We start from the raw sequence: 25,441 nt of genomic DNA on the forward strand, positions 1-25,441 counted from the left end.
CCTAAGCCCTAAAGCCTAAAACCCTCTTCTCCACTACACTCCCCATAAACTACCCTAAACCCTATAACAGTCCCCTCCACTACACTCCCCACCAACTACTCTAAACCCTAAATCATTACGAGTACAGCGTCGTCCTTACCCGTCTCTCGTCGTGGTTCCAGCGTTGTCTCCCCGCCGGCGCCTGCGTTCTAAAAGCGCCCGTGAGGTAATGGCACCCGCGATGTAACGTCGTGCGTAGTGAACGCACGCGTCATAACGTCGCATACGATGTGGAGGCACGCAATGTAAACGCACGCGATGTGACGCATGCGTTGCGATGGTCGTTCGCCATCCATACCATAGGCTGGCTCATCTTGGGCTACATGGACCCATTGGTTAATCACTATAAGTTGCGCTGCCCAACAGTAGTATTGTAAAGCTAGAAGCGCAATCCTCCATCGTACCAACTCTTTGTCAATTTTTTCAAAGCTATCCGCGGAGTTCCCTCATCCCAGAGGAGTGTCTGTATCGCTGCTTCAACTGCTCGAAAGTGCTCAGGTGGGACCAGATATGGTGTGTTTCGCAAAATATATTTACAAATCAGGGAAGTGCCATCATTTTATATAGGGAAGCCTTGCCTAATAGCAACAGGGGTAAAGTTCTCCAATGTCGCTCATCTTCCCGTAGGCCACGTGGTGGGGGATCTAACTTGTGATCATAGAACACCACAGGGTCTTTGGTTACATAAATTCCCAGGTATTTAAATCCTTCCATCACCACACAAGCTGTACAGGTTCTGAGAAGACTCGGACTTACGCCCCAGAGGACGTACATCAACGATTTATCCCAGATTATAGTGTACCCGGAGTATTTTTGGTACAAGGTGAATATGTGAAGCACTCTGTGCAGGGAAGAGAAAAGGCTGGCCATATAAAGGATAATATAGTCTGCATAGAGGGGCAATCAATCTTTCCAAGCCACTGTCCATTTAAGTCCTCTGATCAGCAGGTCGCCCCAGACCCACACCGCCAGCGGTTCCAATACCAGGGCAAATATCAATGGAGACAGGGGGTATCTCTGCCTAGTTCCCCTCTGTAGTTTAAAAACTGTTGATCGTCCCCCATTTACCATCACCTGCACTAAGGGTTCTGAGTATAGGAGTCGCACCCATGCCAAAAATGTATTCATGAATCCAAATCACTCTAGGACTGTGAATAAAAAGAGCCATTCTATCATATTGAACACCTTTCTAGCGTCTAGTGACATTACAGCCGCCTCTTCCTAATACTCTCGGCTCTTCCCAACTCTCCATGGAGGTGCCTTAGGTTGAGTGCAGTGTTTCTACTCGGCATGAAGCCTGATTGGCAGGGGTGAATCAACTTATGCATCTGCGGAGCCAGGAGGTTCGCCAGTACTTTCGCTAAGATCTTCACTTCTTCATTAAACAGTGATATTGGTATATATGATGCGCAGTCATCTGGTGGTTTGCCGTCCTTTTGTATTACCACAATATTGGCCAGTCTTTGATCTTCAGACAGAGTCCCCACTTTCACACTTTCCTGAAACATCCGGAATAGATACAGGGCCGTTGTGGATGCTGTTACCTTGTATAATTCAATCAGCAGGACGTTGGGGCCCATTGCTTTTCCAGCCTTCAATGCCCTGATGGCCTACAGCACTTCGTTTTCTAGAAGTTCTAGTCCTAAACTATCTCGATCTGTCTCTTCGAAGGAGGGCACATTAAGAGTGGATAGCAGGTCTTGGGCCTTCACCTGGGTAGTAAGTGTAGATGGGGTATACAGTTGTCTATAGTATGTTGCAGAGGCGTCTGCTATTCCCCGGTCTCTAATTAGTTCTCACTTTTCTGGAGTGATAGCGAACACACCTCTAGAAGCTTGTTCTCTTCTATTTAGCAACGCCAGCAACTTGCCTGCTTTGTCACCCACTTCATATAGTCGGTGCAAGGTCGCACGGTATTGTGCTCTGGCTTTCTCCTCGGCTGGATCCCTATATTCATTCTGCTTAATTTGTAGCCTGTATCGTGCCTCCGGGGTGTACGACAGCAGTAGTTCAGATTCTAGTTCCAGAATCTCTTCCACTAGTGTAAGCTGTTTCCTCCTCTCTTTTTTATGACCGGATATTAAAGAGACTCCCTGAACTGCTTTGCAGGCCTCCAATAAAATTTGGGGCAATTCTACCGACCCATTATTCTCTTCAAATTAATTGTTGTTTTCAATAGGTCCTCCCTAATAGATGGTATTTTAAGGCACCATGGGTTAAGTGACATTTGATTTTCCCTGGTTGATGGCGCATCCCAGTAGGATGCACTAAGCGGAGGGTGGTCAGTAATACCTCGGGGAGGTCGGTCATTTCCCCAAACACTGATAGCTGGTCTACCAAACCCAATACATAGTCTATGCGGGATAAACTCCAGTGAACACTGGAATGGAAGGTATACTGTCGGGCTAACGGATTGTGTAGTCGCCACACAACTACTACGCTGATTGCCAACTGAAACTCCACCAGGGACTTCCCTGGGATATCTCTCTGTGTGGCTGGCCAGTGGTCCATCTCTCCATTCGGGGCCGCATTACAATTGCCTCCAATGAGCAACTCTCCCTGAGGCAGGTTGACTATGTGTGAGCCTAGATCAGCAAGTGTGGGGGAAAGTAATCATGGGGGATGTAGTGAGATATGATATTTAAGAGTCTGCCGTCAAAGTGCCCCAAAAACGTAAAAAACGTCCGAGTGGGTCGTGCGTTACTTTCAGTATCATGAATGGAAAGGACTTGCACAATAAGATATCCACACCTCTTGAGTCTCTTGTATAGCCGGCATGAGCAACTAGTTTATAGCCCCATCTATTAAGTGCACTGTAGGAAGACCCTTGTATGCGAGTTTCCTGTAGCAGGGCAATGTCAGGCACCTGTTGCTTGAGGTATTGTAGTCCCAACCCTCTTTTGATTTTATCCCCAAATCCATTTACATTTGTAGAGAGGACTTTGAAGTGGTTGAGGGGGATTTCTCCATACTCATTTTACCATGCAGCTTTAATGTGTGGAAATACAACCTAGGGTAGAACAATTCCGTGGGAGCCACAGTCCCCCCGCAACCTGCTCGGGGGCAATTGGGCAGAGGGATTTTGTACATACTCCCCTGGAGTAGTCCGGCAGATGTCCTGTATTGCTACTTTCAAGTGTTTGAGACATGCATCGTGTTTTACTGTCATGACTAACCATGTAATGTATCTACATAACCTAATAACCCCGCAAAGGAAACTACCCTCGCCTCCTTCCTCCCTGCTCCCCTGCAATGTGGATTTAGAAATGCCCACCACCCAACGTTTCAGAGTGCCTGTGTACCCCTTCCCTCATTTCTTGATGTTGAGGAGCATGACCCGGACGGCCTCCCACCCACTGGAGCCCCCTTCCCCTAAACATGCAGCAAGTTTACCACTTTGTATCAGTTTAGTTGATTTCTGCACGATATTAGACCAACCTCGCCGCTTTCCATTAGGTCACATCGGAGGCTACGAGTCGCTCCAGTCTGGACTATTCTCCTCCTCTAGTAGTCCCTCGATTTGTCCCGGGAGCCTTTGTGACTACCAATTATCTACTATCTGTCTAACATATTTAGCGGCCTTTGTAAACTGTCTCAGTCCCAGCTTATATAAGTTCTCAACAGAGGAGGTTAGAGATTCTACGAAGGTCAGCCATCAAAGGGTCCTTTGCCGCCCGATGTAGACTCCCCATTCCGTTGTCTCCACGGTTGTCACCATTCCTTCTCACTTTTGTCGGTGGGGGTGCTTTCTGGTGTTTCCAGGCTTCCTCCAGCCATCCAGCCATTTCCAGGCATCCTCAGGGGAGTCAAAGAACCATGTTTTCCCCTCCACCCGGAGCTTGGTGGAAAACAGCATTGCGTATCTCAGTTCTTTCTCACGAAGCCGTTCTTTAACTTCCAAGAAGGAGCACCTCATCTTCTGGACTTTAACCATGAAATCCGGAAAAAAGGTTATTGTAGCGTTGTCGTAGTGTAATGGAGTGGCCGAGCGGGCAGTCTGTGATATTACATTCCTGTCTTTGAAATTAAAAATCATCGCCAGTATGAGTCAGGTGGGGGGGGGGGGGGGGGGGGACATGTTGTGGCGGGTCCCCCGGTACTCTTTGGGCTGTTCCACCAAGAACTAGTTAAAGAGGCCCCAGGGCTGCAGACATTTTGTAATGAGTTGTTCAACAAATAAGTTCATTGACAGGCCTTCCGCCCTCTTTGGTACCCCCAAAATCCAGACATTATTTCTACATGTGCACCCTTCGTAGTCCTCTAATCTTGCCCCCAGGGCAGTCGTTGTAGTTAGGAGCTTTTCCACATGCGCCTCAAGTTCTTTAGTGAATGATTGGAGCGTGGTAATGAAGTCTTCAGTGGCATTTTCCCGGTCCCCCAGGTTTCGAAGGTCGGCGTGCATCAGCATTAGATCAGAGGCAACAGTATTGATTTTAGTTTCAAGTGCTGAGCGCACTCCTTGGAGTGCGGTCATTATATCCTGCAGTGTGAGGCCTCTTTCCTAAGTCAACAGCTTCTGGCGCTGGTCATCACCCCCTTCCGTCAGTGTCTCTACACCTTGAGGTGGGTAAATCTATCTAATTTTCTTTGGTGCGCCATCTTTGCACCTTTGTGGTTCGCCATCCTTCTGTAAGGTGAGCTGGTGCCACTCCCTTCGTACCACACTGGCCAGCTTCCTTTTCTACCTCTAACTGGTGAGGTAACTGCCGCTCGCCTTGGTCTTAGTACACTACCCCACTGTCCCAAGGGACAGTTAGTTACCTTGTCTTAGGCTGCCGCCTGTCTGTTTGTCTTTTGGGATACTTTTAATGCAGGGTCTCTGATGTAGGGCAATGTGTTCGTTGCACATGGCGTGTCGTCAGTGGTCGCGCCTCTACCATCTTGAGCCTCAGAAGCATCTCTTGCCTATCTGGGCCCCCACAACAAATGTCTTGCTGCCAACCTTGCGCCTCCCTGACTTCTCAACCGGTAGAGGTCGTAAGTTACTGGCTGACTATGTGTCCCTAATTGAGCTCTGATGCAGGGTCTCTGATGTTAATACGCTCCGTACATGGGGTGTTTCAACAATGTTTGTGCGTTCAGTGCATTGCGCCCAGGTTGTGTCTTGTGTCCGCCCGAGCCACCACAACTACTGCCTCGCTGTCAGCCCAGCACCATGTTATCTTCCCTGGCGACAACAGGCCAACATTGCCCTAGAGCTGAGTTGATTGATGGCCGTGTGTACCACAGGCACTTCCACTCTGTTACCTTCGTTTGCGACCTCACAGCGTCTGTACAGTCTTCTCTGTCTGGCCGTGCACGAGAGGCAGCTTCTCGATACTCTGAATCGCTGGATTTAGTTTGCCCGAAGCCAGCCCAGAAGCGCAACCGCTGTCAGTGCCTCCTTCCGGTCTCGGCTTTTCAATCTTGCCTCCGCCCTACACTCATCGCCTCTAACCTTGTTCGGAGCGGCCGCACCGCAGCGTTTCCTCTTCTCCAGCCTTGGGTAGGTCGACTTGTGGCTCGCCACTTCCACAGCTTCGCAGGCCGGTCCCGCATTCGCAAGGGATTGGGGATCTTCGATCCCATGCCTATCATAAGGCCTTCAATTGCCGCGCCCTGTTCACTCCTTCGGTCCCACCTCCTTATGGCGACCTCCTCCGCATGTTCCGTGGAAGTGAGCAGACACTGGGTTTCCAAACGTTAACGCGATGTCGGGACCTCCCGACAGCAACTTGTCACGTGGTAGACTGATAATTCTTACGAATATTCAGGGTTTTGAACGGGTGCTCACCAGAGCTCACTTAGGGTGTGACCATCTTGGTTGGCTGCTAGCCACACTCACATTTTGGTTTATCTATGTTAAGGCATAGGGGATACCAAGAACTACAGTAATGTCATATCTGTAAAGTTGGGCACTGATTTTGTCATGAAAATACAAAATGCAGCTTATTCACAACTTCATGTATTATGGGCCATGAATCAAGGTACTTACACAAATAGTGCCAGTCTTGTATAGTTCATCCTAACACACCAGGGGCAACTAAACAGTAATACAGAAGTTGCTTGGAGGCAGCAATATGGCACTTTTCTAAAATCGGTGGCGCACTTAATAATCAAAACAATAAGTAAATCTGAAAGGTCACAGATTAAGTAAATCTCTATGCTATGGAAATTTCAAAGTGTTGTTACTTATTACCTTTTCCATAATAATGGTTCATTCAACAGTCTCCTACACTATAATGAATGGGAAAATGGATTCCCTATGCTATAATCGGTTTACAGGTTTCTGGACATAAGAGATTTCGGACTATACAAATACCAAAGTATACCCTCTCTAAAACGAAACAAATACTCCAACACCCAACCCACCCCATGGTGCAGGATTGGCAGTTTGGATCACAGAACCACAGATGTTCTTTTAGCCTGTTACAGCAAAGTGAGGGTGTTCGTAGCATGATATTTATTTTGTATATTGCTTTCTATAAAGGAAGTCGCAGGGAGAGCACCCCATCAGTACAGCATATGAACGGATATACAATCTTTAATAGGGCATTGAGCACAATCAGTATTTGATCAGAGAGGATTACATGAGCTAAACTGTTAAGAATGTTCACTTCTCTGCAATCTCTTTTTGAATTAAAGTCAACTGTAGGCAGACACCTGACCCAAGTAAGCCACAATTTCCAATATTGATATTTCACTAAAGCTCTATGACCGTACATATCTGCATTGGTCAGGGTCAAAGGGTGACAATATGTGGCTCTCTATCGTCCCACCAAATTCTTCATGTATAATGTTCAGCATTTTGCCATCGTTATTTTTTAATTTTTCACGGTTAACACTACATCTTTTCTTGTAAAGATCATTGAGTGTGTGTCAAAGGTACTATGTGAATGTACATTTGTTCAATAATTCTCTTCTTATGCATGTCAATAAATTCAATAGATAGCGAAAGGTAACAATTAATAATAATAAGCAACTAAGTAACCTTTTGTCTGAGAAGCTCACAAACTTCCCCACAACTAATTTCAAAGGGATAGCTTTCAACGATTGCCTTTGTACTGACAGATTAACATGTATCTAAGATAGTATATAGTGCATATATCTTGTAAACAATTTTTTTAAATTCAGGTCTCATCCATGGTGAACACTAGAGCCTAACCCTATGCAAACATCCACAAGAAAACAACATAGCCGTATTTTTCAGGATGGTTTAGTTTTCTCCTACCAGCAATCATGTTGTCTGCTTTATCGATCCTTTTTAGCACCTCCTCAACAAGTCCCACTTCGGTGCACACCAAGAGATTGCGAATGCTTTTTTTCAAAATGGCTGTGAATATACTCCAGATCTCCGCTTGGCAAGTGACATCACATTTGTCCAACAGTTCCACCATACAGGAAATACTTTCACCCTCCTGGATGATGAAGTTCATCTCCAAGTCAAACTGGCCTCCTACAAGCTGTAAAAGAGACACAGGTTAAAAGATGAGACAACCCCAAAAGCATCGTCCTGCTGCAATAAATAGCTCAGTCTCTTAACAAAACATTGCATGCCTAGAGCTCAAAAGGAAAAATGATTACACTGTAAAGGATTATGTGTCCACCTAGTGCTTCAGTAATATGGAAGGGGACTCTTCCTGTAGGAATGCACTAGACTCTTGCTACATTAGGGGCTTAGACAGAAGTTGCTAGAAGCCAGGATGGTATAGTGACTCCCACTCACAAAGCTCCATTTAGGCCAAAACAAATGAGGGAAGATAGGGGGTGAAAGATATGTCTGAAAGACTCAGGACGGAGCCTTTAATTTAGCCTAAACGTCCTTTATTAATACAAATGTGAAAAATCGGAGGCATTAAAAGCTAGCAATGGAAGTGGAAACCATGTTTAAGAAGGTGTAGACCAAAGCATTTTTTCAGCCCTACCTGACCAAACGAAGATAACATCAAATGAAGCTTACAAAAACTACAAGGAGTTGCCCGGGTGGCTGCAATGTCCCACATCAGGCCAAGACTCTGATTTGTGATTGCAGTTGCCCACTGAGGAAGGAATAATTTGAATATGATAATTATCAACTGTGCACAAGTCTCAGAGCCAGGCAAATATAATGAATCTTTCAGAATACCAATGGAAATAGTTTAATCCTTCAAGGTAAAACATGCAGAGCTCTTTGAACATTAGAAATGTTCCAAGTCCTTTCAGTCTTCACTCTTGTGGGGTGATGGTGGAATGTGGTAAACAGATTACTTGATTGATGAAGGTCCTCGGAGACCACAGTAGGAAAAATGGCACATGGACTCTTATAATTACCTGGTCCTGGATTCTTCAGGCAGGGCATGGAACTTGCCAACTATGTGAACAGTAACAATGTTTCTTTTCCATGCAACTAGTTTGCCTGTTCTAGTAATAAACAAATGTTTTGTGGACTAAGCCTTTGAAGGCAACACTGACATCGCTAAGCGGGTGTAGTTCTTTAGTGGGTGAACATAAAGCACACCCTTAAAACACCTGCTGGCCACCTCACTATCTACTAAAACAAAAAATCAGGATAAATTAGTTTCAGTAAGTCTATTTACTTTCATGGCAGAGCTTGCTATAAAGGAGATGAGAATCAAAAATCACACTAGGTTAGAGGTTGGACACATGTTGTCAGCCCTAATTAACATTGAATCCATTTGTTTTAAATTGTGGTCTACTTGAGGGCCTGAATACTCCGCAGGTGCTACCTCAAAACATTTAAACATTTAGGTGGGCATGTCTTGCCATTAAGCGCTGAAACCCACTGAATTGGGGGGGGGGGGGGGAGATTGCTCTGATCATCTAGTTTTGGTCATTGATAAAATGTATTCCCTGGGAGAAATAAGTAGTGCAGACCTTAAGCCATCTCCACTAGACCCAAAAACTACTTTCTGTGCAGGTGGAGTATGACTTGGTGCAAATCCGTATAGAAAATTCCCTCTCCAGACAGGGAGGACAGCATTATGAAAATTCCCTCTCCAGCCAGTAGAGCACCCCCATACAAAAATAGACTTTATCACAGATGCATAAATGGGCCACTGCATGTTCTCTGGATTTGCTAATGAGTTTTGGGGGGCTTAGGGTGGGGGGGTTAGACCCCAAACTTCAAATATCTGTTCTATTACAGTACATAACATGCTAAAGCGGTCTGCCGTGAGCCTGGTTCTCTGGCTAAATTTGTGGATATTAAATGGAATTCCTTTTAAAGGCACAATGTACCATCAAATAATGCAGAACGTTTATGCTGCACAGTCTGCATAAGTTAGAACTCTTATAGACTTCTTACAGATCATGAAAAGCCTTACACACAAAAAACGTGTTTAACCCCGTCAACCTAGATGGTGAAATACATTTGCCGAGCTGTGGCATAGTGGACTTCAAGCAGAGCCCTGAGTTGGTCACAATCAGACATCCCTTTAATGCCTTTAGGACTAACCCTTACACCCAGCCAACGAGTCACATTCCAACTCTCGTACTTCCCTCCTGGCCACCATAAGCACTGGTTTTGCCATCATCTTTAATTTCATTTTATCGGGACAATAATGATAGGCAGGCAGTTAGGTATTGCTACAACTCTTTAACCTTCTCCTCTCACACACCCCTGTTGAAAAGTAAGCTAATGATTCAACAAAAATGTAACAATCATGCCAACACCTCAAACTTACAAATTGAAAACCCTCATATTCCCATTTATGCCTTTCCTCTAGCACTTCTCCTGGCCTCTAACAAGCCAATGACTAGCTAAAGTCAAACTCCATGAAGGCTATAACATAGGGTGACACTGCTGCCCTCTCCAATCCTCTACCCTCTATTAGATGCCGTTGAACTCTTTGCTCACTTAAATAATATTTCTCTAGCTATAACAGCATCTTCTCAGGCCCTCTGAAATACAATTAAATTATTCCATTCCTCCAATAACTCCAAATTGACTCTTATCATAACTTTTGTCACATTGCCCAAATTTGCTTTCTGTAAAACATCTTCAATAGCGTTTGGACATCACAAAGACATTTGTGAATGGTCTTGCATTCTACAAATCTACCATAAATATTTCTTTAAACGTACTTATCCAGATCTCCACCTCTAGCTCCGATTTGCATTGTCCCACGGGGCTCAATAGTCACAAGTTTCAAAATCCCACATAAAAACCCTACAGCCAACGAGACACTGCACTCTACCAATATGCAGAGAAAACAATCAAACTTCTTTATTGTTGGTCGCCAGCATAAATAAACTTAGATCCTGCATATACTGCAGTCATTTTAGCATTTCCTATGCTTAACTCGGTCAACCGAACTAAAATTATTTGACTAATAATAAATTACAACAAACTCCAACCTAAAGGCTAGGCACAATAACATGAAGATGTAGATATACACCTCTGTGAACAAAACATTTCACATGACACCCATCCTGGCTTTCAAGGACAATGTTAAGAACATTCTGAACAGGGAGGAGGAGCCTAGCCTGTAGCCGAGATGGCCGCCTAGCTCTTCGGCTCCGCCGACCCTTTCGCCCTTCGTCGATATCCTGGCAAGAATCCTGCGCCTCCGAGCCCTACGCTGACCTGCGCCACGTCCCTGACCACGATACTTTGACTCCGGTCGAAAACGGAGCTGCCCCGGCGGAGTTGGGCCCCGGTTTCCATTCCGGCCTTCCAAGCGGTCGCAGCCGGGCCATTGTTTAGTGGGGACGGCCGGCGGCGACAACGATAGCAGCGGCCGCCGTGGAGAGGGAGGAGCCGGTACACCGGACCTGGAGCGCGGCGCTGGGATTCTCACAGCAGCCTTTTTTCATGCTCGGCTGCCCAGCGCGCCCCGCTCGCAACATTGTATCCAGCTCCCGTATACTGTATCCCGGCCCAGCTGGGAGAGGGCCGGGATCGCTTCTTTGTTGCAGCCTACAGCAGCGGACGCCATCTTCCGCATCGGAAGCCCTGGTCTCGCCGGTGGGTTTCCCTGCACCACAGATTCCCCTGTCCTTGAAGCCTTCCACGACCGGCTGCCTCCACGTTTCCTGCACCACCGGGGCCCCGCAGAGAGCTTATCACCTTCCAGATACTGATGGTTGGTGAAGGGGGATTGCTTCCCGGGGCGCTCGATGGTTGCTTGCCTAAGATGGCGGACGCAACAGCACCCTCCATTCTTGATCCACCGCTGGGGCTTCGCGACATCCTGGCAGCACTGGAGGACCTGTGGTTGGCCTTTCGCGACTCTGCCACTGGTTTGGAGGACCGGTTTGATCGGACTTTTTCAGCTGGCCGTGATGATTCTCCAGTGCGGCATGTGAAGCCACATCTTCAGTCGACTGTCGGTGGATCACCCGAGTTGAGGTATGTGGCGGTGACGGGGGGACGTGTCCCAGTGCCCGCTGCGGTACTCCTCGGCTCTGCCCTGGAGGAGTCTGACAATCCTGCTCCCTTGGTATGGCCGGAGCTTGTGCCTCAGCCGCCGTTTTGCCCATCTCCTTTGTCCATTGGTGCCACGTCTCTGAGCGTCCTCCTGGACTTGCTTCCTGTACATCGGCCGGCCGCTACTCTGGGATTTATGCATCGTCCTGCTCCCTGTTGTGCTAGCCACCGCATAGCAGTGGCGCATTCTGTGGTCCTTTACTATCGAGCTTCGCTCCAGTTTGACTTGTCTCTTACCCCTCGATTGCGGCAACGGGCTCCATGGTGGCCCATCCCGTCCAGGTTGGCTGTACTGCAATTGGACTCTGTTGGACTGCAGATTCGAAGGGGCCAAGGCTGAGGAAGGGGGTTTTTCTTGTTGCACATTGATACGTATATGGCTGGGACTGGGACTTGTGACTGTTGGAGGTACATGTAGCAGGGTGTTAGGTCGGGGCCTGGGGTTGGGTGACCGCGGGTAACGATTTTGCTTGTATTGAATAGATCCTTGGCCCTCCTCTGATCAACCGTGATATTTTTTTTCTTTTTCTTCTCTTTCTCTTCTCCTACATTTCGGGTACTCTTTTGGGGCGACAGACACACTGCTAGGGGGGGTAGGCCGTAGCCTCTGCATGCGTGTAGGGTGGGGGGTATATTTCCTTGTTGGTTTTTTTTTTTTTTCCTATGGGCCTCCTTTTTCTTTCTTTCTTTTCTCTCTTTCTCTTCTCCCTTTCTACTCTTTACCTTTCTCGTTTGTTCCTTCCTTTCTTATTTCTTGGGTCGAGGGGAGGATTGGGAACTTGTGGGTAGTGCTTGGGGATCGTCATGTGATATGCTTCTTTTCTATCCTGATTTTATTGAGTGCGATTGATTACCTTACGGATAATGCTTGCTGACTCTTCTGATGATCGTTGCCCACTATAGTCCTAACTGTATTGCTCTGATTCGGATCCTTTCAGACCTGTTGCTATGGACTTATTTCAAAACTTTATAAAACTTAAACCTCATCATCCTGGCGCTCGGCGGCACAACTGTGTATAACGTAATCTGGTCTATTCGTGCTTGTACTGATATGCTGCTGAATCGTATAATTGCTTGCTGATGTGCCCTTTTTTGTCGAGGCCGGCCTGAGGGTTGTAGGCCCGTATTTGTCTGCACATACTGTTAAATAAAGGTTTTCCAAAAAAAAAAAAAAAAAAAAAAAAAAGAACATTCTGAACAGTTTGGTTCCAACTCCGATTACAGGGCCGTTGATCCCTCCAAAAATTGTCATGTCATTTGTTAAGCACATATTGATGGGGCAACATCCTAACTGGCCTCCTAGACTCCACCCCTACGCTAGTAAAGACTATCTCATACAGTTACAGATCTATAAAGGGAAATGAAAGTTAAAAAGTTAAAGTTTAACTACACTTGCTACCTTCTACAGCCACAAATTTCTCTAAAATCCTGTTGTGTGTGTTCCAATGTATTCGTTCGAACAAACAAGATCAATGCTGTAAAATCAGCAGCTCCGCACAATGAATGTGACATGCCCTACACATTTACCCAAGATGTTTTCCTTTTCTAAAGGATTTCAGTAAAGAACTGTTGATTAACTTTTTCCAACATATTCCTATCAAAACTCTGATTTTTTCACTACCTGCTACCATCCTTTCTGCGGTTATACTCCAAAGTATCCCCCTACCACTGTGCCTACTAGTTGGCGAAATACTACTCTTATGCTTAACCCTCAGGTTAGAGTCTTCACTCTACAACAGCCATTATAACATAAAAGTAAAATAATTGAATCAGATAATAAGGATACTTCAGGATCTAAAGTAATGAATTTGTTTGCATAGATTGCTATTGAGAGGTCACCAGGCGGCTTTCGACTTATGCTTCTTAGAATTATAATCACTGTTACCTTTGAGCCAGTCTCTTGTTCCGAAAAAGAGCAACATGCAATGGGGCCATATTTAGGCAGAAACTGGCTTTGGATTCATAAACCGTGCTAGCATAAGTGACATTACAAAAGATTTAGAAATCTTTTTATCAAACCAACTCATTAGACATTACACAGCTGAATATATATACACATGTGAACAACCAGGTTGAATTAATAACAAAGCTACATCTTGGAGGGGTCATATAATCGCAGTCATCTTAAAAGCAATTATAATGTTACATTTCCAATTCGAACCTAAGCGCGGAGTGGATGATAGCAGGCTTACTGTCTTTCGGTGCGGGATAAGTGTGTCTGGGGCATTGGGCCTCTCTAGGCACCTCTGTAGCTTCGCCAGGGGGACCATATTTTTTCCCATTTCTTTAGGCATCCCCTACTTTTATACACTACTTCCTCCGCTCGTTGACACCAGTCTAGGTCGATCTCCCATTCCATCACTGACGGACCTAGCAATATCTTGTATTGCGACTCCAGCCACAAGTGCCAGCCAAAGTCTATTATGTCAGGGCTAGTCTTCCTACCCCTGAACCATCAAAAGGAGCCATTTGGCATCCAACTGTACTTCTATCCCCAGCACTTTTAACACTGCTGCCATCACCCCTCGCCAGAATGAATTAATCACGGGACACGAGGTAAACATCTTTGAAGAACGCAGCTACATGCAAAACAGACAAAATCCCCAATGGCAAGACAAACTTTTGTGACCCACTAAGCTTTAATGGACATGAGGAAGGCAATTTTTTAATGTAACTAAAGCATGGTGTGGTAGCCCACTGTAATTTACAGACATCATACTTTCCATTGAAATGGCCACTAAATTTGCACAGACGTTTATTTTTACTGATAGAACTATATTGCACGCAAATGATGTTCTGGAAATCAGGTATCAGTGAATATTTATCATTTGAGCATCACCAAGTAAAGTGTCTTGATTTATTTTGATGCTATTAAAATATTTCTTCATATTACAATTCAGAATTATAAAAGACAAACTGGCTTCAATTTTTGTTTTCTAACTGCTAAATGTGCACAGCTCTTTTTAAGGTATTTACATTTGTGCGTGTTACAATAAAATAACATTTTACAGCCTTTACTGTCAACTCCCTGTACTCCAGCAAGACTGTCATCTAATTCACTTCATGATCTCTGACTGCAAAGTGAGAGGAGTTTGTAAACACCAATTTGCATTTTTTTTTTTATTGCTTTGACTTTTGTGATCTGCCAAAAACTGGCTGGTGACCCACTAGTGGGTCCTGAGCCACAGGTTGGGAAACAATGCAATAGTGTGTTGACCTAGATGCAGGTATCCACGTTTAAGGTACATATAGGTTTAAAGATATACTCGTAATTCCTGAGCTGGTATGCTATTTTCTAATGCTTGCCTGCTTCACTAGGTCAGTGATCCAGTAGTAAGAGCTAACTAACTATTTATTTCACACAGTGGCCACTGTGTAGTTATAGTTAGGACGTGCTTTCCATAGGAAATTGATTTTTAGGTCCTCAAAACGTGTTTTCCCCATGCAATATTCCACATCGCGGCACACATCGTGATCTTTAACCAGTAAACATGCATTATGTGATTTGGTGTAAATCTGTTCAGTAATGTTTGAGAAATTAAAGGTTCAAAATGTTTGTATTTATAGAGAGACAGAGGATCCACAGATCTAAAGATAAAATCTGATTGGCTGCCATTAACATCAACAAAGATGCTGCGGTAGCCATTTTAGGATGAGGGGACCATGCCCCCTGTACTAAAAAAAAACAAATTAAAAAACATTAGAGATGTATGGTAGGGATAGCCTGGCCCCTTTGGCCTGGTGGGGACCACCTGTGGGGCCAAATATGCATTTTGTTCAATGTTACTGCAGAGGAACAGTGGGTCTGCTGTAAAAATGAAAAAGAGAAATAAAGGCAGTCAGATCATGCACTGCTGATGACCTATTACAACACTCATGTGTGAGTTATAATTACTTTAGTTAACTATAACTGGTGAATTTCATTGGTTTTTGAAGTTTAAAACGTTATGTTTTCACCTAACTAGAACATCACTTTAACCTTTGTTTTAGAGTAGGCCTAATTGGCAAACAATCTATTTTATGTTCGGTTTTGAGTGCTCTGAAGGAAAAGGGCATTCAAAATGGTTTGAAGAAGAAGCAGTTTAACCCCTTGGGTGCCAGGCCTTTTCCCCCTCCTGTGCCTGGCGCTTCCCTAGTGGGTGGGTTTCATGACGAGATAGTCTCGTCATGGGCACAGCGCGACTGTGCTCCATGACGAGACCATCTCGTCATGGGCACAGAAGAGGTTAAGAATTTCTTTAAAAAATACATATTATTAGGATTAAATAATTCAGTTATGATGAAAATCCACCAAGGGTCTGTTGCTGTCCTTCTAAAAATGACCAGTAGATTTTATTATATTTAAAAACTTTAAGTGGTACCTATCAAGTGCTATTAGATATTTTATTATATAGCACTTGATACCGCAGGCGTACAAGTTTTACATGCTGTAATTAACATATCTTAATATAACCTAATTTAAGGGAGTATAACCAATTATACATGCCTGTTTTAGCCGCTCAGTAATGCTTGAAGGATAAAAGTCCAACCAGTCGGTATGCCAACAGAATATCGTTGACAAAATATTAAGCCATGAAACTACTCTGGCCTAAATATCAAATACCAAAACATTGGGCAGTAAGTATTTACACGTGACCATAAGTTTAGTGAGCATAATTGCCACCACACACGTACCTTTGATAATACATATAAAAATGTCATGGTATGTGAATTTGGAGCGAAGGATAATAAATCTATACTTACTTTCACAATATTTTCGTTCTTTACATTTAGACTACAATATTTCTGTAGGACAATATATTATATTTTGACATGCAACCACCACTGTCAAAGGAATCATATTTGGAAATACTATATGTAAATGTAAATGTGTTGTACTTGTATAGCGCACTGCTACCCTAGGGTGTCCTGGTGCTGTACTCATACCGCTGTGGTACCCTTCCTGGCTTTTCCCTGTGAAATGTCCACTCCTGGGTACCCCCAAGGCATCCCAGCGCTGTTGAGGCCGTTGTGGAGATTAAGCAAGCTATTGCCCAGAGTTGCAGAGTGGGACCCATGATTAGAATAGGCACCAAGGCGAGAAATAACGGGTCCGAGGAAATTGAGCCCAAGACCCGCCAAGGCGGGAATTCAACCCTGGTCCCGGGACAGACCTCTGCATCAGGGTCTGCCGCTCTAACCATTGAGCCACACTTGTCCACTATGGGCAAACAGTTATAGAGTGAAATAAGCTTCCTTAATCAATACTGATTAAACGTTATTGAAAGAGAAGCTTAGTGAATCCTTGAAAAGATATAGGCGGTAGGACCCAAGACTTTGGTATACAGTTTATGTTACTTGCCCAGAATGCATTTAGTGGTCTTTAATATTTACAAGGAAGCTGTACCAATTTTTTGATGATATCTTCACACCGAGTTAGAACATTTAAAAAGTACTCTTCCCTGAACATAAGTATTTGAAGGCCCACCGTTTGGTTTTCGAAGTCACCATAGCACGGAGACTGCATTCATTGCCGCCACAGACAAAATTCAAACCCTGCTAGACCGAGGAGATACCATCGCCCTCATACTGGTGCACCTCTACGCTGTGTTCAACACCATGTCACAGTCCAGCCTCATCAAAAGACTTAGCGAAAAAGGCCCCCAAGGACCAGCCCCCAAATGGTTATGTTCCTTCATCATATGAAAAACACAAAGAGTCAGACTTGATCTTCGGAATTCCCCAAGGTTCATCTCTCAGTCCAACCCTGTTCATCATCTACATGACACCTTCGAGAGCACACAGCATATGCAACTTCTATGCTGATGATACCTAATTCATCCTATCAATGTCTGACAAGTCCACCACCATTAGGACCAACTTCACTGACTGTGTGTTCACCGTAGCAGAATAGATTAAAACCAACTACCTCAAACTCAACTCAAAAAAAAAAAAGGAAGTGCAGATCTCTGGGAACAGGAACTACCCCGGGCCTCCACCTGGTGGCCATCAGAGCTCGGTCCTACACCAACACCCACTCACCATGCAAAAAACCTGGGAACCATCTTAGACGCCAAACTCAGCACACCAGCACAGATAAAAGCAGTCAGATCCTCCTGCTTTCATATACTGCACATTCTCTTCAAATGGATACAAAGGAACACCAGACATATAGTCACTCAAGCCCTAGTCACAAGCAGACTAGACTACAGCAATGCTCTCTACACTGGAATCTCTAACCACCTCCTTCACCAACTTCAAACCATCCAGGACGCTACAGCAAGACTTCTTCTGCCACTTCGCCCCCACATCACGCCACACCTCAGAGAACTTCATTGGCTTCCAATACAAAACGCTGTCAATTCAAGCTCCTCACGTACACATACAGAGCACTGCACAACATACCTCAACAGCCACCTTCACTTCCAACCCACCAGACACCTGCGCTCAACCTTACTCAGCATACACACCACAGATCTGCAAAAGCAGAACAGAAGGCCTAGCTTTCACCCACATCGTACCCAAAACAAGAGAAAATTGCCCTTTGCACATCAGGGCCTCCTCCTCGCTTCTTAAAATTTTCAAGAAGCTAAAGACCTGGCTCTTCAACTAACTACTTGACTCACACACCTATACACCTGCGCCTGGATACCCTTTCAGGTGATAAGCAGCACTTAACAAATCCAGCTAACATAACAGTATTACCTTGATAGCTTTTAACCCAACTTTCATCAGATGCCAAGTAACTTAGACTAACTCTAGACACCAACGACACACTCCAATGGCTTCATGATCAGTTGCATCAGTTACAAAGCCATCATGACCAGCAACCACACTTTTTTTGCATACAAGCTCACCATCTCTGGTTGCTCCTGGCACATCTACAGCCAGGACACCACCAGACTGGAGACTAAGAATTGTGAAAAAGTTAAAAAAAAAAAAAAAAAAAAAAAAAAAAAGGGTGCAGGCCTTTTCCATTATGCACCACAGGTTAGAACCAACATCCTCTTATCCACCAGGACCGCACCAATACTGCTGCAATTTAGGAAGGAGAATAATTGGCTTTTTAAAGAACCCTACATTATAATATAGCAACAGTACACTTTCGCTCCCAGAATCCAGCTACCTATCACTCATTGACTCTATGCTTATCTTTGACCCTCTACAGCTCTCCACTGCCTTTTGGTTAGGGTTTTGCTGTACAAATACAACATGCAACCATGTGCGTGTACAACAATGGACATTTTTATAAATAAGGATGCTTACTGGAAATGCATTTCTGAAGTCATAATCCAATGAAAACCAAATTACAAAACGAATCAAAGTGTAAAACAGGCAAATGTAAAGAAATGCACAAGCATAATTTAATAGTTTAGGGACAAATCTACTGGCCGTCTGCTTTGTGTTGTCCTCTATCAGGCATTCATTAATAATATCTGTAGTACATAGCATAATGATTTACACCGTGTGCTCCGAACCATTCAGCTTTAATCCAACAGCCCAAAACAGACACTGTGAGACTGAGAACACAGAATAAGTGACTAAAATGGGTGGATTTGTCAAGGGGGCTATAGCAATAGTAGGATGAAAGTCAAAGGCAAAACAATGTAAAAGTCCAGTACTGAGAAGGTTCTTGATAACAGCACTGAAGTCAAGAAGCAATATAGATTCCTTTTTGGAATAGGTTTGGCTACACAAGTATTTTTTATTGACTGATAGATCACCACCAGAAAAATGGTCAGATTCTGGCAACTAGTAAGTTTTAAACAATGTGCCATATGTCTTCCTTGAGCAATACAACAAGCACTGAGATGCTGCCATTCTTTAAATGCACCTATCAATGCATGTTGTCAAACTCTGAGAAAATAAATATTCATCATTTGAATCATCTTGTTTTTACTTCTGCCCATAATTTCCAGTGTTCTAACTTCACACTAAAAAAGGAAAAGCTTGTTTGCACATGCAGGTGCTGAATCAGCATAACAGTGCAGTAAAGTTACAATATGTAAACCAGGCCTGGGCATAGTTCGTGGAGTTTTGCTACGCGGAACTCCGCAAAGTTACAAAAAAACTCCACAAAGTTCCGCGAGTGGCAGAGTGCAGTGCGAACTGCAGTTTGTGCTGGTATTCCTGCCGCTAGAGTAGAAATTCTACCCAAGCGGCAGCTCGCGAACTTACCATTCGCGATCGCAAGCGGGGGAAAAAAACTCCGCTGCACATCATGAAGCATAGTTTTCTGCACTCCCCAAGCTCCACGGAGTGCAGAAAACTCCGCGAACGGAGCGAAGTTCACCGACCAGGCCTAATATAAACTCTTCTGTATTTAATGGTACAATATGTTAGCTGTTTTAATGCTATGATGACCTGTAAGAAGATAAATTAAAAACTACTTTTTGGTAATTTCATGGCATGCGCATCCCGATACCTCATGGCACTTAGAGATGTCTGAAAGCTGGATGAAAGAAAATATAGTGAAAGAGTCACGTTTTCTGAATAGTCCACAATGTCATTAAAATGATGGCTGTCCAACTTTTTATGAATGACCTGTAAAGATGATCTCACATATAGTTATACAGAATGATCTTTATTCTATAAAGTATACTCCAAACACAGTATGGGAGGATAGTAAGAAACCCTTAACATGAAATCTTCTCCTGACGGTTTCACCGTTCATACGATCAACATTCCAGAAAGTCCAGCTGATTACATCACCAGCCTTGTGGTGGCTATCCATAGGGTGTCCTGCATGTGAAAAATCCCCAAGGGACATATGTGGGTAGCTACCGTCATAACAAGACCAATAAAAAGGGGTGCTCCTAATATAAGAAACCTCCGCCCACGAACAGTTAAGTGTCCACAATGCAAGACATTTGTCAAAATACCCGAGAAAGGCTTGACACGTCATGAAGGAAGTCTGGCTCTAAGGAATGCTTTTATTTATACTTAAAGGTTTCCTGTGCAGTGAAACGTAACTTTGCCCACAATTCACTTCTTGGCAAGAGCCCTAATAAAAATAATCTGGAGTATTTCCCTTCTCTTCAAGTGAAGGGAATGTGACTATGTTGTCATGCATTCTTCCTTCTGATATCAAATGTATAATGTTAGATGTTTATGAAAACTGTCTGTCTTGACGGCATGTACTGGTGGTGAGTATATCTGCAGAAATGTTGAATTAAATGAACCTGCTGCATCTTCTGTGGATCTCCTTTCACAACACTGTTGGTGACGAGCCACCACGCTATCAAGAGAATCATTCCATGCATGTTCTAGGAACAGCTTGCATCCGTACCCTTGACCTCCAGGCAACCAAATGTATCTTACTTTGTAACCTAGCGTCAAGTCAACCATAGTTTTCACCTGATTTATGAGAGACCAGAGACTCAACAGTAAATCTAATCTATTGTCTTGACTTTGTCGACTGTTGCAGTCTGGGGAACACAAGTGTGGCAGCCAACCGTCAGCGGAACATCAGCAAGTCAAGTCAGGTGGCCTCTTCTCATCCACAGTGAAACACTACTAACACATAATGTAGCTCCAGCATCAGGAGATCAATGGAGAATAATCATATGAGACCAAGGCAACTCCCTTTCCACATTTGCCCCCACTCCAGTGGATTAACAATAGCCCCCGCAGCCCAGGCAGTGCGGGGGGGGGCCTGAGCTCCCATTCATGTACTTTGCAGAGGGGGCTCTTCAAGGTCCGTTACGCCACTGCCCAACTCACCCAGTTTGGATATATGGCCTCAGCATGTCAAAAGCGTTACGGCGACATCTTATAGGTCATTTGAAAAATGTATTAACTGTCATGCTTTTCATAGCTCACAATTAATGTACAAATTCATCATTGGTACGTAGGCAAACCTTCACATGGTTACTTAATACTCTGTTTAATGCCTCCGCATCCCGATGATGCACGTGTAATTTATTCATTATGGAAACCACTAAATTTACTGACAGCATAACGGTGATAAACAAATTGACCATTTCACAATATCTGGTGTCTATCACGGTGATGTGCACACCATTTTAACTTGCTTCACAGTATTTTTGCCAGGACAGGAGGTGTCAGACACAGTGATCTATGCTGACAGGGATGGATCTACAAATTAAGTGACGCACATAAAGTAAACTATCATTTGACTGATCTTGCCAATAGTGTGTCATCATGACATGCACGCCATTGCAGTTTATCTTTAGCATTCCCCGTCTCGCATAATATATATTTTGATTTTTTTAGGGGGTTGATTTTAGGTCTCTACATTTTAGTTTCACAACAAGCAGCCAGTCGATCGAACTCAACATTTTCTCAAAACACCAAGTGACCCACCTATTCTATGGAGAAGTTGGTGTGACACATTTGAAACATATTTGAGTACTATCGGGGCATCTAGGTTTAGACTGGAACGAACAAAAACACTTCTAACACTCCATTCACTTAGTTTTGAGGGAAGGGCATGATATAAACAGCTTTCAAACTTCGGGCCTAATTTATATGTTGGAAGAAAGGGTACTCTGACACAATGGCAACGGAGTACCTTTTCCACCAATAACGATCCGCCCACCAAATTTAAAAGCGGGTGGACCATTGGTGTTACGATGGTGGAGACTATTCCGGCTCCACTGTGGTTCCACTCCTCCAAAGGCCTGATGGAGTAAGGGCCGCCCGAGGTTGATCTGTATGTCCACCCACCTAATTTTGAAGGGCAGATATACAGGTCAGTTTCCACTGCCCAACACTGCTTGGCGGTAAGGGGCAGGGAAAACTGTAAAATGCACCCCTCCCCATGAGAGAGAACTACTATAGCGAGGGGGCATTATTATTTTTTATTTTCAAAAATAAAATCATGCTTTGGTGTTTTGCTTTTGAAATTTAAAAAAATTAAATGTTAACTTTGCCGTATGGCTCAGTCATGCTTGACAGAGCAGTACAGCAAAGTTACAAAAAAATGTCAGGAACTGCCTTGACGGCAGTTCCTGGCAATGCCTGAAATATTCGCCAGCCCAACGGACATTTTACAATTTGGTCATCGGGCCCTATGCCAGGGCGATAGAGTACTTCACTCAGTCACCGTGGCGATGGACAGCCTGACCATTAAATTTTAAATCGAGGGGAGGAGCCAAGATGGCGACCGGAGCAGACGCTTGAGCGCCCGGCTCCGTCGGTCCGTGGCCTCGGACCACTATCCTGATGCCCATCCTCGCCGATTCTCGAGGTGCACCGTGTGCGAAGACGCGCTGACCGCGCTGCTGCTTTCCCGGAGTCTCAACCCGCCCGGATGCCCGAGTTCTGGGTGCTTTTGTCCTCGGCACTGAAATCCTGCGCCCTTACGGCCTTTGCCGGCCTCCTGGAAGCTCCGCAGTCACTGGACCAGCTAGCGCTAACCTGAGCCTTGCGGTCCCGATCTCGCCTCGCACCATGGATCGTTGCCGGATGAACCCGGGGAGAGACGGCCGGACACCTTCTGCACCCTGTGCCTGACGGGCTGGAGCTGTGGGGTGGGCCCCGGTGCGGTGAGTCTCCTGCCCCGCTCTGAGGACCGAGCTGTGGGGGGCTGCTGCCCCCTTTGCCTATTGCCTAGCCAGCGGCGGGGGGGACCGGCGAGAAGATAAGCGACTGTCGGCTTTTCCTGTTGCGGCGTAGACCTGAGGGGAATTGACCCCTTGCCACGACCCCCCCCCCCTGGCCATTGCACCGTATAGCGGCAAAACATGGCGTTGAGTGCCTGCTCGCGGCTGGGGGGTGATACTCCGGTCTCGCCCGCTGCCCACTTCGCCCTCCCTCTTCCGGACACCAGCTCCACAGTGCCGTCCCGGATTGCCGCCGATGCTGGGGCCCAGCTTCCGCTGACATGCGGCTCCGTTCTGGCCGTCCTGCGGGACTTTCAACTACAGATGTGCGCTGGCCTGCAGGCGCTGAGTGAGAGGTTTGACCCCATACTGTTGGCTGCGGGCCGTGAGCGCACTGTTTGTCATCCACAGGGCGTGGGTCTCCCGGTGCTCTTGTCCTCTTGCGGGGACGCAGCGGCGGTGTATGATTGTGCTGCACTGGTGCCTTCATCTAGCGTTCCCGGCGCCCAGGGTCCACCGCTCTCCACCTCAACTGCGGATACTTTGTCCCCCTGGTCATGGCTGCCTGCTTCATTGTTCCCTGCCTCACCGCGTCCGCGAGGCTATCCTGCTGAGCGATACCTCACGGCTTCGAGGGACCGTCCGCGGTGGCCCACTGCTGCCTTTTTGTGTAACTCCTGTACCTTACTTGCCAGGTTTGGATTTTATGTGGTGCAACGAGGGACCTCAATCGATGGTCGGCGGCCATTTCGTGATCCTACTTCACCATCCTCTCACAAGCGCCCATCTTGTCTTTGTCTGCTCGGGACACGGGGCCTTCACGCAGGAGCTGGTTTAATCCCAAGCCCGCGATCGGGCCAGGGCTAGACTGACTTCTATCGCTATGGTTTATGGACGGGCTGGCCTGGGACTGGGACTGTATGTATGTTTTGCGCGCACTCGTCGCGACTTGTATCCCTTGCTTAAACTGTGGTGCCATGGTATCTTAGCATGCCGTTTTTTGGCGTAGAGGGCTCTCAGTGTGTGGGGGCCATAACTGGCTGATGGTTCGGGGCGCTCTGGGGTCCGGTGGGCTCCTCCCCACCTTCTTTTCTGTTTTCTTCCCTTCTTTACTCTGTTCCTACTCTCTCTCTTCTCTATATTTCGGGTTCATTGGGCGACAGGCACTATGCTGGGGGGGGGGTAGGCCGTAGCCTCCGCATTGGTGTAGGGTGGGGGGGTAATACTCTGTTCTCAATTAGTTCTATGGGCCTTTCTTCTTTTATGTCTCTGTGCTCTACTTTCTTCGATTCGGGGTCCGGGTGTGGGGTGGATCGAGTGGGGGCGGCTCTGGAGGGGCGCGTACTTGCTCATGTGACAAGCCTGATATATCTCTGCACCGCCTCACCGATTGAGATTTTACTCCCATTGTTGTTCTTGCTGATGTTGCTGCTCGCCCGTGTGGTGAAGCTATCTTGCGGACTCGAATCTACTTTGTTCTTATCCTTCATTGACTTTTTTCACTGATAAAATTATCAAAACTTAAAATTAACCTTCACCTCTCCTTCCCCGGGTTTCGAAGATATCTCCAGTATGTGACTCATAACCTGTTGTTAATCCTGACCGTTGATGCACGGGGATTGTAATGTGGGTGTCAGTGCTTTACTGTATCGTGGCCGGCCTGACGGTTGTAGGCCCGTATTTGTTCTTTTAAGATGCACGAATAAAGGTTTTTAAAAAAAAAAAAAAAAAAAAAAAAAAATTTTTAAATCGAGCCGTTAAGTCTTTAATGAGGGAGACGTTTTAGATGATTACGCAAGAGCAGTAAAAAAGATAATAATAATAATAGAAATTACGTTCGACATTCAACCCAGTTTAGCCATGTTATAACAAATTCTTCAAAAGACAGCAAAAATTGGGTAAGAAGTTGATTCTTGTGTATCTGTATAGAGGAGATTCCTTGCAGATTGACAGTTTGATTACTTCTCAAATCAACTTGTACGGGGTAAATTTATATGCAGCTGCTCAGATAGGGGTATTCAATAAAAAGTCTAGTCAATGGGCAACCCTACTCTTGAAGAACTGAGTTGAACCCCAAGTGTACTGAAACATCTCAAGTACCTGTCAGAACTAGATGAGAGATGTTGTGAACCGGTTTCTGCTGTGAATCTGAGACAAGAAAAAAGACAAAAAGGATAATCCAGGAACAAACAAACCATTTTTCAGAAGATCGCATGTATGTTTCAAATGTGGTAATGCTGCCCGCATAAAAGTGGTAGTCCAGTAAAAAAAAATTGCATGCAGAAGATGTAATAAGTTGGGACATTTTGCCTAGATTTGCAAAGGTGGAAGACTGAGTCTGAGCAATGTAGCTCATGTGTGAGAAGAGAATTTGGAGCCCAAAGCATTGTTTAAAGCATAGGAAGATTTTCATGACAGGGTTTTGGCAGTTGGTGAAAGTGAAGCCGTC

The 25,441-nt window shown here is 45.2% G+C and overlaps 1 protein-coding gene across 3 annotated transcripts in view; it reads right to left on the minus strand.

The window, feature by feature from the left end:
* Positions 1-25,441, minus strand: part of LRBA (LPS responsive beige-like anchor protein) — a 2,426,603-nt gene that overhangs the window by 2,253,302 nt on the left and 147,860 nt on the right. For all 3 annotated transcript variants that reach the window (XM_085641653.1, XM_085641654.1, XM_085641652.1), the window contains exon 3: positions 7,250-7,481. In XM_085641653.1, the coding sequence (XP_085497779.1) occupies positions 7,250-7,481 (232 nt within the window). The remainder of the gene's footprint in view (positions 1-7,249; positions 7,482-25,441) is intronic.

Source organism: Triturus cristatus, chromosome 2_2, assembly GCF_964204655.1.
Source record: "Triturus cristatus chromosome 2_2, aTriCri1.1, whole genome shotgun sequence".
Taxonomy (NCBI): Eukaryota; Metazoa; Chordata; class Amphibia; order Caudata; family Salamandridae; genus Triturus; species Triturus cristatus.